The sequence below is a fragment of the Pteronotus mesoamericanus genome, unplaced genomic scaffold (genome assembly GCF_021234165.1).
Source record: "Pteronotus mesoamericanus isolate MK-2021 breed Mesoamerican mustached bat unplaced genomic scaffold, CSHL_Meso_final contig_181, whole genome shotgun sequence".
In the NCBI taxonomy this organism is placed as follows: Eukaryota; Metazoa; Chordata; class Mammalia; order Chiroptera; family Mormoopidae; genus Pteronotus; species Pteronotus mesoamericanus.
The window spans coordinates 8,505,612-8,519,261 of record NW_026555077.1 but is presented as its reverse complement, the minus strand read 5'-3'; the positions used below and the strand labels follow the sequence as shown (position 1 = coordinate 8,519,261).

The 13,650-nt window shown below is 31.9% G+C and overlaps 1 protein-coding gene across 3 annotated transcripts in view; it reads right to left on the bottom strand.

Annotated features, from left to right (window-relative positions):
* ADGRL2 (adhesion G protein-coupled receptor L2) overlaps nt 1-13,650 on the bottom strand; it is a 486,253-nt gene that overhangs the window by 51,820 nt on the left and 420,783 nt on the right. For all 3 annotated transcript variants that reach the window (XM_054566900.1, XM_054566899.1, XM_054566901.1), the window contains one exon: nt 2,877-2,986. In XM_054566900.1, coding sequence (XP_054422875.1) covers nt 2,877-2,986 — 110 coding nt within the window. The remainder of the gene's footprint in view (nt 1-2,876; nt 2,987-13,650) is intronic.

Here is a 13,650-nt window from a genome sequence, read left to right as displayed (position 1 = left end):
CAATAAAATGAATGAAATTAGCATTCTTCATCACATGCCAAATAGGTACTGCAACTTGTCTTAAGAGAATGTATGAATTTATTCATAACAATATGTTTGCTATTCTATAGACCAAACAAACGTAAATGCATGACCCACTAATGTCAGTGGAAGACTACATGGATATGTAGGACAAGAAATTGACCCAAACAAACCAAAGCCTACATACTCTGTACCTGAAGTGGCACATTATTCCATTTTGAGTAATCTCATGTTTACTCCATTAATAACGTTTTATATAACTGTGATGGTTCTTTTTTCATCAAATAAAACTTGTAGCTAAAATTTTATAATTTAATGATAATTTGAAATAATAGGGTACAAAAATCAAAACCAAATTCTGCCTCTAAATATGAATTTCCAATCATATTTTTTACCTTTTTCCTACAACATCCTTATGAATTCTTTTAAACACAGAGATTCAATTACTAACACCACTGTTAATGTTAAAGGATGACATGTGTATATCTATTTTTGACACAGACATTGTCTGAGCAGAAATATGTCAGATATAATACATGTGCTTGTCTATAAACACACAAAGTTAAACAAACAGGATTTCTAATGGGATCTGTTGAGTAAATTATAAAATTTTCAGAAATCATAAAAAATTGTCTGAATATTTTTTAAAAGAAGAGAAAACAGTTTGGGATGCATGAGCTCCTGGAGAATTTGCTCTGGACAGAAACTGGCATAAAGCAATATGGTAAGGGACATATAATAAATATTATGTGATGTGTGACAACTTTTATCAACTTGGTGTGGGGGTATACAAAATTACAAGTACAAAGACACTATTAAAACAAAAGGAAAGTTAAAGCTACAGGCTTAAAATAAAAGCAAGTGTAAGGGGTTGGTACAATGAAGAGAACCATAAAGAAACAAAATAATTGAAAAAAAGGGGAAAGAGGTAACAAAATACACATTCCTGCAATTCACAGTGTGTCACTACTGTATGGTATACAGAATTTATAATCACACCAATTCTTGAGCAAGAAGTAGTTTTAAAAAAGGCCACAGACTTATTTCTGCCTTGTGCAAACATCTAGAAAGGTAACATCAAATTAATTCCTGTTTTTTTTTAAAGAACAAAAACTATAAAAAAACAAATACTTCTCTTGAGTATAACTATTTGCAAGTTTAGTGCACAATGTACAATACTTCTGGAGAACTGAAAAAGTAAAAAAAAAAAATTGAAAGTTAGATGTTCCAGAAGGTATCCACATTTTCCTTTCTTAAAAAGCACACGAAATAACTTAAGAGTCTGAAAATGATATTTGCTTAACACTGTTCTTGGTCTATACACTAGGTTACAGGAACAGGCTCCAGAAAGACACAATTCTTGGCAGCTCTTACTGATTCCACTGTTTGGGAATGGATGCTGTACTCCTTTTCTAATTTGAGGACAGAAACCATGCTAAATTCAAGTGAAAGTGACTTTATGAAACAAAATTTTGGTTAGCTCAAAAGAATACAATGTTCCTCTAGTGGCACAGGAGAATGATTATGTAAGCCACCAACACCACACACAGGAGAAACGATACAAAGATCAGTGCACTCAGTAGGCTTCCAATCCTACAAATGGTATAGAAAATACTGAAAACATAAAAAGCATCCATTTCACAGCAACACAGGAACACAGAGCAGGAATGAAAAGAAAAAATCAGCTGTGTTTGGCCTTTAACTGATACCCCACAAAAAGCCAATTAATCAAAACTGTGGGCAGAAAAGAGAGAGACAGCGCCTTCATGTGATGTGTAAGGATGCATTACTACCATATTGGACATAGGATATCTACTGGAATTCATCCCTTTGGTTATAGAAATATGGACGGTTTAGACATATGAATCTATCAGAACTAATGATCTAGTTTTTGAGGTTCTGGAAAAAGCAATTTCATTATTTAGTTTGAATCTGGCCTTTTTTTAGGAAAGAAGTGGACCAAAACTACCTCAAATCAATAAAATTGCTAAAGAACTTTTCATTCAAATGCTTAGGAATTGAGGTGACATGACACATTTTTTTCCAAGTTAAAAATTAAAGAATACATGAACACTATTAAGCAAACTAGCTTGTGAAAATTATGTACTGAAATTTTTTAGTTGTATAAAATGTACAGTGAAATATAGAATACAATTTAGAAATGTGAATTTTGAGGTTTGGAGGAAAACTACACAGAATTAAAACATTAGCTGAGAAAACTGGAAATTGAACAAATTTCCAATTGAATTTTAAATATCCCTTTATGGACCCCACTAAAAATGGATGTGAGGCCAAATTAAAATCAGAAAATATGTGCAAGGCTTTGTTATACCTGTTTTATTCAGCTTTAATATTTCATCACTGAATATGGCAAAGAAATGCTCCCTTAAGGACAAAGGAACACAAAGAAGAGCACTTGCCTCAGTTACTGCAATGGCAGCTTTTCCCAGGCACTGAAGTTACCACGACAGCAGGTAGCCATTCGAGTAGCTCACGATTAAAACCAAAGTCAATTCCTTCTTTACGAAACCGTGAGCCAAACCAATTTGTCAGCAACTGGTATCGGGCAAAAGTACAGATTTCTATCTGCCCTATTGAATAGCTAATTCAAGTTTGTTTTCTGGAAAAACACTAGCCTTAAAAGCCAAACACTTAAGAACACAGACAGACACTTGGCCAGCATCACACTATGGCTTCCTTCCACACTTCATGAAGCTAATTGGAGGCCCGAGTCTGTTAGTGCTCTGCATGCATAATGGTTTTGTAGGCCATAAACATATGCTTCTTTCACGTGTCGTCTTTCAGCATCAACAAGGAATGCTGGAGAAATTGAAAAATACAAATTTCATACTTACTGTAAGGAACACATTCATACTGGACTTCAAGATATTTGTATGTTCCAGGACATGGATCAGGAAATACATCTGACCCAGTAACTACTATACACTGCGTTCGATTGTTGCACCTGGAAAATAAAACAAATCAAACTGTGTGACACAATAACTTATTTGCACATTTTTACTAAAAATAATAATTGAGAATGGCTTCATTTTTTTCAAGGAACTAGCACCATGAAACAAAAAATTCAACTGCTATCATTTTTAATTACAAAAGTCTTAATTTCTTTGTGTTGTGATATTTCTGTATTGTGGGCCACACTAAATTTTAACTCGAAGTAAAAAGAAAATAGCTTATAGTTCTCTATTATTCTACCATAAATTTTAAGTAATTTTAACATATTCAGTATGTACTGAAAAAAATACCAGGATACTCTCCATATTTAAGAATTAAAATTACAATAAAAATGATACTATGGTGGAAGAGAAACATACAATCAAAAATTGAATAGCTTAAACTGAGTTTTGAAAATATATTAAAACAAAGGAGGAGCCAGGTTTCTCAGCTTAACCTCTAAATCCAGTTTCATGTTAAGCTTTCTATCACAGGCATTCTCTATACTCCTGAATCTCACACACCATAGCACTTTCCATCAATGGCTTCCATAAATGATAAAACACATTTAAAGCATTTGGCACAGTGCCCAGTACATATTGAGCATTTTTTTACTCTTTGTATTTTCATAGATTACTGTGCTTATACTATTAATATGGTATGGCTATGAATGTTAGTTCTTCTAAATTAAGATGGTAACATTAAAAAGAACATCACAAACATGATGCCTCGAATGTCCTATGTCTTACTATTGGAAGTACTTCCTTATTTTTGTGTTGTCAGTAAATTATCAAGATCATTAGAATTAAGTTAGAATTCCAGGCAAGATGATATTTAAGTCCCATGAATTTATCCAAATGATCTTTTTATAAGCTTTGTAAAGGCAAAAACTATCCTTGAGAAGTAGTATTTGTAGGCTTTTATCGTATTTTCAAATACTATGTAAGACGGCAAAGCAAGCAGAACAAGAGCATTAAAACAAAATTCATTTAACAATTCAAATACCAGGCATTATTATATGGTGCCTCAAATACCGGGACTATAATATGTTACCATAAGGAATTAAATAAGGAATGAAAAAGCAGCCCAGCTTCTAGCACAGCAGTGACAGTAACTAAAGGATAGTGGAAGGGGAGCTGTGTCAGAGAGGGACAGGTAAGTCAGGCACCCAACAGCCGTTTCAACTCAGGCCAGACTGACTCTCCCTTAAAGAGCAGCAAGACCTGAAAACTACCACAGAAACCAAAAGGTAAGTTTTAAGGTCCAGGTTTATTATTAATAAAAGTCTTAAATATTAAAGAAGTTATAACAAATATTGTTGGTGCAAATACTAAACTAGTGCTGTTGTATCATAATTAATCTATAAGACTCGATGCCATATTTTTAAAAAACATACAACACAAAACAATTTCCAAGAGCTTGGATAATATAAATGGTGCCCTGTCACATTCTTATGCAACATCATGTTTTACTCTCATTATTCTGTGTTTCTCATAAATTGGCTTAATCACTTGAGGAAATTTGCCAACGGTTGCCAATTTAGTGTAAATGAATTATTTAAATATGAATCACACAGAACCAAATTTAGATCCTAAAATTTTAAGCAGCAGAGCAGATGAATTTAAGATTTCTCAAAAGTATCTAATGTTTCAACTGTTTTATTTTCTCCTTAGTTAAATTTTACAGCAAAACAGAGTTCATCACTTCTTTAAAGGTTCTTGGTCTCCTAGGAACCCTCGATCACTCATCTGGTCCTCATCACAAAATAAAGTTCTTTTATTTTCTTCCCTGTATTTCTTTATACTTACAAGGATCCTCCCTTCATATCATCTTCACGCCCTTCAAAAAAAAGTTGTCTAAACGCATGTGAGTTAGATATCCCTTTTATGTACTCCCTCAATACACATTTCATACCCACTCAAGAATGTTGATTCTGCCATGCTGCAAATGGTTTTAATATAATTCCACTTGTCAGTGAACTTTTCATATACATCATCACCAACCCTATTTCCTGCAGAAGCGTATTTCCATCAAACCAAGAATAGGTGGGAGAAAAAGGGAATTGTACTTAAAGGTTGAAATGCACAAAGAGCATGAAGGACTTCAGACCAAGGTAAAGAAGGATGTACATAGCCCAAAGGACCTAGGAATTTATATTGTTTTTCAAAAACAAAGGATAAATTGAAGATTACCCAATTTTCCCCACCAGAATATCAGAAAAATAAGTATGACTTTAATAGGGAATTTTAAATTTATTGTATGTTTCTCAAGGTCACAGAATGTTTCCAATAAATATACAAGGGATAAAGTATTACTGCTTCCATTATGTTTTAAAAGACCAACACCATTTAAATGAAAAATGATTGCTCAAATTTACTTTTTAGGATCTTTGGATTAGTCATCATACCAAAATTACAAGTTCAAATGTGTCGAAAGCAATTACCATAATTAATAATCACACTGTACAAAACACTCACTTTAAGACAGCAAATGTTGTTCATTCTTGAGCTATGTTCCTAAGTAAAATTAATGGTGAGGAGACTTAATGGAGTTCCTGCAAGTATAATTATGTATATTTCTAGAACTCGTGGCCTCTCTAGATGTCAAAAATGTTCCATTTATATATCATAAATTCAGAAAATTAATTTTGAGGAAAAAAAGAGACATACTCAGGGGCTAAAATAGTAAAGGATCAGTAGGAAGTAGAACACATGAATATATCAGATTTATATAACAGTATCTTGATTCATGGGAAAGAAAACCAAAGGTTTTAGAGGACCAAATGATGGAAATAAAAACACAGACTATGTACATTCAATTATGAATGAAGCACGTAGCCTTAAGTTTCCAAATACAGTAAGTATGGGACACAAGGTTTGAAACAGAAATATCCAAAGTATGCTGTTAGTACAAAGTAAAACCTGAAAACTTCTTAACCAATACACTGTTGGTTAAGACTGTAAAATTGGCCCTGGCTGGTGTAGCTCAGTGGATACAGTGCCAGCCTACGAACCAAAGGCGTCGCGGGTTCAATTCCCAGTCCGGGCACATGCCTGGGTCGCAGGCCACGTCCCTGGTAAGGGAAGCATGAGAGACAACCACACATTGATGTTTTTCTCTCCCTCCCTTTCCCTCTCTCTATGAATCGTAAAATTGTAAAATTCTAAACATCTATAAAGATGACCGGCAAAGAAAAAGCAATGTTAGCCACAAATTCCCAATGTTAGCAAAGTAAATTCCCACCAACTGCCCTGAAAGGGCACAACTAAACCAAGGACAGAAAGACATTCACTTGTTTGTATTCTCAGCCCTGGGCATATTTCCTGGCATAATTTTCTCCCTCTCCGTCCCACTGTGGTATGGTTGTACTAACCATTAAAGCATCAGCATATTTTAGAAATACTATGTCAATTATGTTAAAATTTTACATTGTTCTCAAATGTTAAATATAAATGAGTATGAAAGAGAATGAAGAAGAAATACAGTTTTTTAAATAGGTGGACCTCTGGTTACAACTTGAAGGAAATACTATTTATCATAAAGAAAACAAATTCTACATATATTTTACACATTTCGTCTTTTTAAAAAATTGACTATATTTTACTTCATATTTGTAAAGATGGACAGATGAGTTAGGATAGTTAAGCACTGATTCTCAAAAAATGAGGTCCTCAGATTAGCAGCACCAGCATCAACTGGGAACTCATTAGAAATGCATTTTCAGACCCTACTCAAGACCAACAGACTCAGAATCAGGAGGCCACACCCAGCAATCTGTGTTTTAATCAGCTCTGCCGGTGATTCTAATGAATAAAAACCATTGGGTTAGAGAAAGGTTTAGGTATTTTAGTAAAGAATAAATACATATGGAAACTCATGCTTTTTTGCTCTATAAATCTATTTATAAAATACAAGAGAATAGAAAATCATTATGTGATGAATATGATTTATGCAGCAAATATATAACAGAGTTTACAATACAATATTAAAATGACTGCCTTTGCTATTTTCATCATAAGAATCAAGGGTTTTAGGTGCTTAGTTATTTATAAATACTCAAATGTGAGGGGTCTAAATAAGTACAATATCTACAACATGCATATATCACATACGAGCTCATTTTTAACAACATAGGGAAAATACAATCTTTTTTTAAAAATCTGCAAGCCAATGACAATTTCTAACACTAAGTACACCTGGATATAAATATTTTTTGACAATGTGTAAAAATAAACTGTGTTCCCTGGAGGCAGACCATTAATAATAACAGGAACAAAAAAAAAGTTTTACTGTAGTCATTACAAAGTTTTCAATATTCAACCTTTGACTTATTTATTCAAATTTATTTAAACAAAGCAGCTCAACTATAGGAAGAAATTATATGATTATTTTTAGAAATAATTCAAGAGACATAAAGGCAGCCCTTGCAAATAATGTCTAAGCAACTTCTGGGGTATAATGTATGACTTAACACCTAATAAATAAATGTAAAAGTACATATGTACTCAGCCTCAAATTCTAAGCATTTAATCATTCTTAATACTTTAAAGACCTTTCAAAAATTTCCAAAAGTTGACATGTATAGACAAAAGGCTAGTCATCATTTCACTGTGTTAAAAGCAATTTCAAAAAATATCACCTATATATAATTTCTAAACATTATTTTAGATTTCAACTTTCTGTTATATCATAGTATTTCTTCCTCTAATCTTCTTACTAATCTAAAATATACATGCAGTACAACACTCATCCTGAGAATTCCATATGTAACAGAGTTAAATCCAAAATAAATGCTTTGTAACATTATCAAGTTCAAATATCAGAATAAAAGTAGTATTTCTGACATTAATATTTATAACTTATATTTTAATCATAAAACCCACCAACTACAACAAAGAAAATCTAAATCCTGCTTTACAGGCCATAAATGGAGCTGTTTTAAAAGGAGCAAGAAGACTGAATTTTAAAAATTATTTTAAACATCATTTCCTTAAGTCTTTCCACTCTTAATTTAAAAAAAAAAAAAAGCTTTCTCAGAATGAAGCCAAATGTACACCTCAACAGTGAATAAAATAAAATCAAATAATTTTGGAGATTAAGAATTTACTCATTTACTTCATATGCACAAGAGTATAACAATGCATTTGCTTATTAGCAAAATTTAGAATATAACATTTAAAGTCAGTTGTCCAGGTTTGTGCACAGTATGTAAAAAAAAAATACTTCAAGGAATATCTGATGAATCTTTCAACTATCAATATTAAGAGATGGTAAAAGTTAAAATTATTAAAACAGTATATTTTATCTTCTGGATGTAATGAATGTTCTTCGGTTTCAGTTTATAACGCTGAAGGCAGCCACAATATTTTTTGAAATTACGGTAACTGTTACTAAGAAAAATGTGTAATTGATGAAAAAGCATTTTATAAATGTGTACTATCACTAATTTACATACTTGTATATGGAATTTACTTAGAAATTATCATACACAGTAATAGCAGTACTTTAAAGAAATACTTTTTATTTTGGAGCAATAGTGCTTCACCACTAATGAAGTATTAATGCAAACAAACTATCCAAATGCTGCTTTCCCTTAATCTTTTTAAACTGTATAAAGAGAGGCACCATGCACACATTACTTACAATAATCTGAGAATGAATTGTACAAAAATCAACAATATAGCAAAATATTGAACTATTCAGAATCAAAACCATTTGCTAATTGAAAAGACTACTTTTTAAAAGCAGATGCTTTAGAATCAGAAATTTCCAGCTGGACTGCTTACTTAACCGCGAGTCCATAAGCAAAGTATTCAAACTTTGAACCTTAGCGTTTTCATTAGTAAAACAATGCCTTCTTTAGAAGTTAGTTGTTAACAAATGGGATAATGCGAGCAAACTTTTTGCATAATCTCTAAACAAATATGAATTACCCAAACAAAAAAATCATTAATAACAACTCCCTTGTATAAAATGGACATAGATTTGCAAACCTTAAAGGGGCAGAATACCTTATTCTTCTATAGTCCCTCTACTGTGCATGATTTCCTGTACACAGCTTTAAAAACAGGCTGAACTATCCGTGCAAATTTGTTTCCTTTCCAACTCTAATCTTGAATTGTACAATGCCCAACAAATTGCCTTTACTCTTCTTTTGATTATCTTATGCTCATTATTACACTTTACCAAGTGCAAAGTATGGAGATGAGATTCCATGTGTAATCTATTGTGAGAGGTGTTTTAATCAATAGTCGTGCTCTGCTGATTAAGCAGGGGCTTCTGTTTTGGCAAGATAACATTAGTTTCTCCAGTCATGCTCCAAAAACCATTGGGAATCTTCAGCAGATCATTAGATATGCTACAATAAAGCTTTGGTACATTCTCTTTTCTTCCATACATTACTTCTTCACTTTCCCATCATTCTTGGTCTTGATGGCACTGCATTATTATTGCACTCTCCCCTAAACGTACACTAGAGCTATGTCTCTGGGCCATAGGATGCCATTTTCAATTGAAGCTTCTGCTTGAAAATATAAATTAAGAAAATTTCATTATCTCCTGCCAGGGGCCATTATTCACCACGGTTCTAAGGAAGATTAAAAATTCAAAATCTACCGACTTGAACAAATACTCAGGCATTCAACAAAAAACCTTAGTATATCACAACAGAAACTAAAAATTAATGTTTGCTGAAATTTGGAGTTATCCTCTAGAATTAATCCAATTCTATCCTGAGTCTGTATATTCAGTGAAGACTGCCTCAACAATCTCAGTTTCAGTGGCAATGGCTATTTTAAAAATTCAATTATAAAATACTATCATTAAGAAGTCTGTATCTTTCCTGAGTTACTTTCTGTCTTGGTTAAATCTTGGAGATGAAATAAATGTTTTCAAGATACCAGTGTACCTCATGTAATGATACCCTTTTCCAGAGTGCCAAAAATAAGCAGAACATTCAAAGGAATACCCGGGAAGAGTTTAAACGACATTCACAAGGGGAATTGTATCTTCTAAATGAACAGAACATGCACTGTTGGAATTACTGCACTATAAACCCATTCTTACTAATGAAACAGAATTAACAGTCATTCTTGAGCTTCAATTAATAAAACTATTATATATCTATAAGTAAATTTTATTCTATTCAAGTAAATGAGTTTAAAAATTTTAGGAACATTACCACAAACGTTAAAAAAGAAAAAGGACACTGGTAATCTACAAATGCTTATCTCACAGGTGATTATATACCTAACACATAATAGGAATTCAGTAATTTTTTAAAAAATAAATGAGATAATGATGAATAGTTAACTTGGTTATTTCTGCTAATAAATAAACACAGCTAGCAGAAACTAGACATCCAATTCTGCTTCAATCAGCTGTACTTGATTCTCAGAGTTCAGTCAATTTGGACACAGCTTAGTATCATGAAAGCCAGTAATACTGGGTTGGAAAAAAAAAATCCATTTCATTTCTTCCGTAAAATAAAATATATATTTTTCATTTTCCCAATAACTTTGTGATCTGGATATTATGAATATGTCATCTCCTGCATGGAATAGTGTTGATTGTTCTCAATTAATGTCTCCATTGAGCACTATCAATTTCAACTGGTCCACCAGACCATGGAGCATCATCCAGCAAGAAATCTCCAGCACTGAACTTCACAAACCACTTTTTACACTTCTGTTGGTCACAGTACCTTTTCAATTCACTGTATAGATTTTTTTTTTTTTTGCTTTTCAGTTGTGTTTTTATGTTTCTTGAAATAATAAACAATATGCTGAAAATAGTGTATTTTCTTCCATTTTCAATATTAAAATGACTACACAAAAGCTCACCAATTTTTAAATGCAAGCTGATGTGACTGCTGTCACAATACAATCTAACACAATTATTTCAAATGCAGTTAGACAATAAGCACTAGTAGAGTCATCTTACAGGAAAAAAAAAATACTTGGCCAACCCAAGTAACATCTGGGAGATAGGTCTACTTCAGGAACAAGGAGAAAAAGTACCCTTTGGCTTCCAAATCATTTCTTCATACACAAACAATTCCATATCAGCAAGGAACATAGTACTGCAGGCACCACAACTCCTGTCTTTTTAAGTCCACATTTAGAATAAATTTTCATACACATAGCAGATAATCTTAAACATGAAAGGCAGCTTCAAATCCAAACACATTTGCTTAAGCAAAGTAATCAAATAAACTGCGGGGATATGAAGATACAGGTAACAATCATCCTCACAGATTAAAGAAAGAAACTGAGTTGAATATTTCATCAAACCTTTTATTTCTTTATTGTATATTGAAATGCTTTTCTATAATCTAAACTTCTGTAGAGCTAAGGAAAGTGGTTCCTGATTTCTTTAAATATTTATTAATGATGATTTGTGAGACTAATTGCAAGGTAAACATTAAATTAGGAAGCTTAATGGTATATAAATAATATAGTAAAAAAGAGGTGTTCTATAGTAATGTTCCCATCTGTCATATAACTATTATGTCATTATTTAATAATTTGTATATTCTAGATTTCTATCCATCATAAAGCATTAATTCTGGAAACATGTTAGGATATTGTACTTTCCTAGCATTAAGAATATTGTTATTTAAAGTATTTTAAAATCATTGGAATAAAGTTGAATTGCTGAAATAAAGTTACCACCAATATCTCTACGAAAATATGCTTATATATTGGTACACGTATAGGTACATAATTTGGAAAAATAAATAATTTCTATTCCCCTCAGCTTTCTATATATTATTATTTTCAAAAAATTTAAATATAATCCTGTTTAAAATTTTGCAACTGTATTTTTAGGACGGTATAAAAAAAGCCAATTTATTATTTAATTAACTATAAGCAAAAAACACAAAATATCTTTCAGTACTAGAGAAAGTACAGAGAAAGCATAAATATAAACCTTTATGACTGAAAAAGTGTACAGTATGTAAAAGAAATAGAAAGTCAAATAAATAAACATCGGGTAACCTACAGCAAGTTAACAAAAGCTTAAGATCATGCCCAGAAGATTGCCATTCTGTGTTTCAATGTATTGAAAACAGAAATAATGTAAAAGTGACACCTTCCGTAATCATTTGTGTCAGAGTAAAATATGTCAGGAATAATAAACACGAAGTATGCATACTGTACTATTTACAGCTAAATATGCATCTTAGAAACTTAAAAAATAACTTCAAAAATTCCACATTAATTACCAAAATAAGCATTTTGAAGAGCCAATTCTGATCTACTAAAAACAACTTTCTGTGTTTTAGAAATGTCTGAAATTCCTTGCAGTTTCTACTGGACTATAGGGTCAATTTAATGCAAATCAGGCTTGACTCACTTAGAGTCTTATCAGTCCAGTACAAGATTTCCTCTTTGTAGAAATGCACATTCAACATATATTTGCTTGCTTTTATTAGCAAAATAAGAAGTATTTATTTACAAAGCATGCCACAGAGACTGAATTTCATTCACAGAGCTATCAGATCTAACTGCTTACTGAAAGGAAAAAAATAATAATTTGTGTGGAGATAAAACTATAAAATACTTAACTACTTTAAAAATAACACTTGTGCCCAAGTTTTCAAGAACTCTCCTTTTAATAATTTAAAGAAATTAATATGACATGTATCAATCAGGAGCAATGATTTTTAAAAACGTTAACCTACTATAGTTTGCACTTGCAGAAACTATCACATTTTTAACAAGGGAAATGGGAAATCACTATGGGATGCCCTGGTTAGATTAAATGTGCAAGAAACTTGTTACCAGACCATATAAAAGACATAGTGCAATAAAACATGACCTTGCAAAGTCTTGGAGCCAATCTGTGATGATTTTTCCTTCCTCTAACCCTTGCTAATTATCTGCAAAGTTACAGACCCTTTTGTCATGGATTATTTTTCTTCAAATTGTGAGGGGATTTTTGGCTTCTAAATATTTAATTAGTCTTGTTATGATATGAGAGTTGTTGTACATGCCAAGCATTTTGATTTTCATTCTCTATTCCTGCTAATTATCCTCAGATTTAAATTGGGCATCCCACATCTTTTGCTTTTGTAATTATTTACTTCTTAAAGATCATTTGGTGAAGAAATATTTTCACCCTTATGGCTCTTCTTTTCCACAAATGGCTTTTCTGGTCCGTTAATTACCCGCTCAGAAGATTAGAGTTTGAAATAATGTAAAAACAACCTACCACTAAAAGGAATTTTAGAGGGCAAACTGAGTAAACTAGATGTTTGTTACTAATATTTTAAATTTGCCTTAAAGATTATTCCCTTGGTTTGGATATGACTTTGATGAACAGAAAAATTATGCCATAAATATTTTTCTGCCTCCCGAGATGTTTGATGGGATGTCATTTGTCAGTATTATAAATCTCTGCATATGAACGAAGCAAATTTCTAGTCTAATTGACAGCTAATATAATTTCTGCTTTTATAGACCTCACTTTGATTACAGCACAGCAACAAATGTTCACAGAACTTCCTATACAACATAGCAAAGCAAACTGAAAGCATAGAAACAAAATCATGAAGACTTTTGGTAGTATGACTTTTAAAATTTTTTGTATCTACACAAAATTTTAGATAAAATGTAACTTTTTGTTAGAATATTTAATTAACTCAGGAAAGTTTTACTTTTTATTAAAATGACT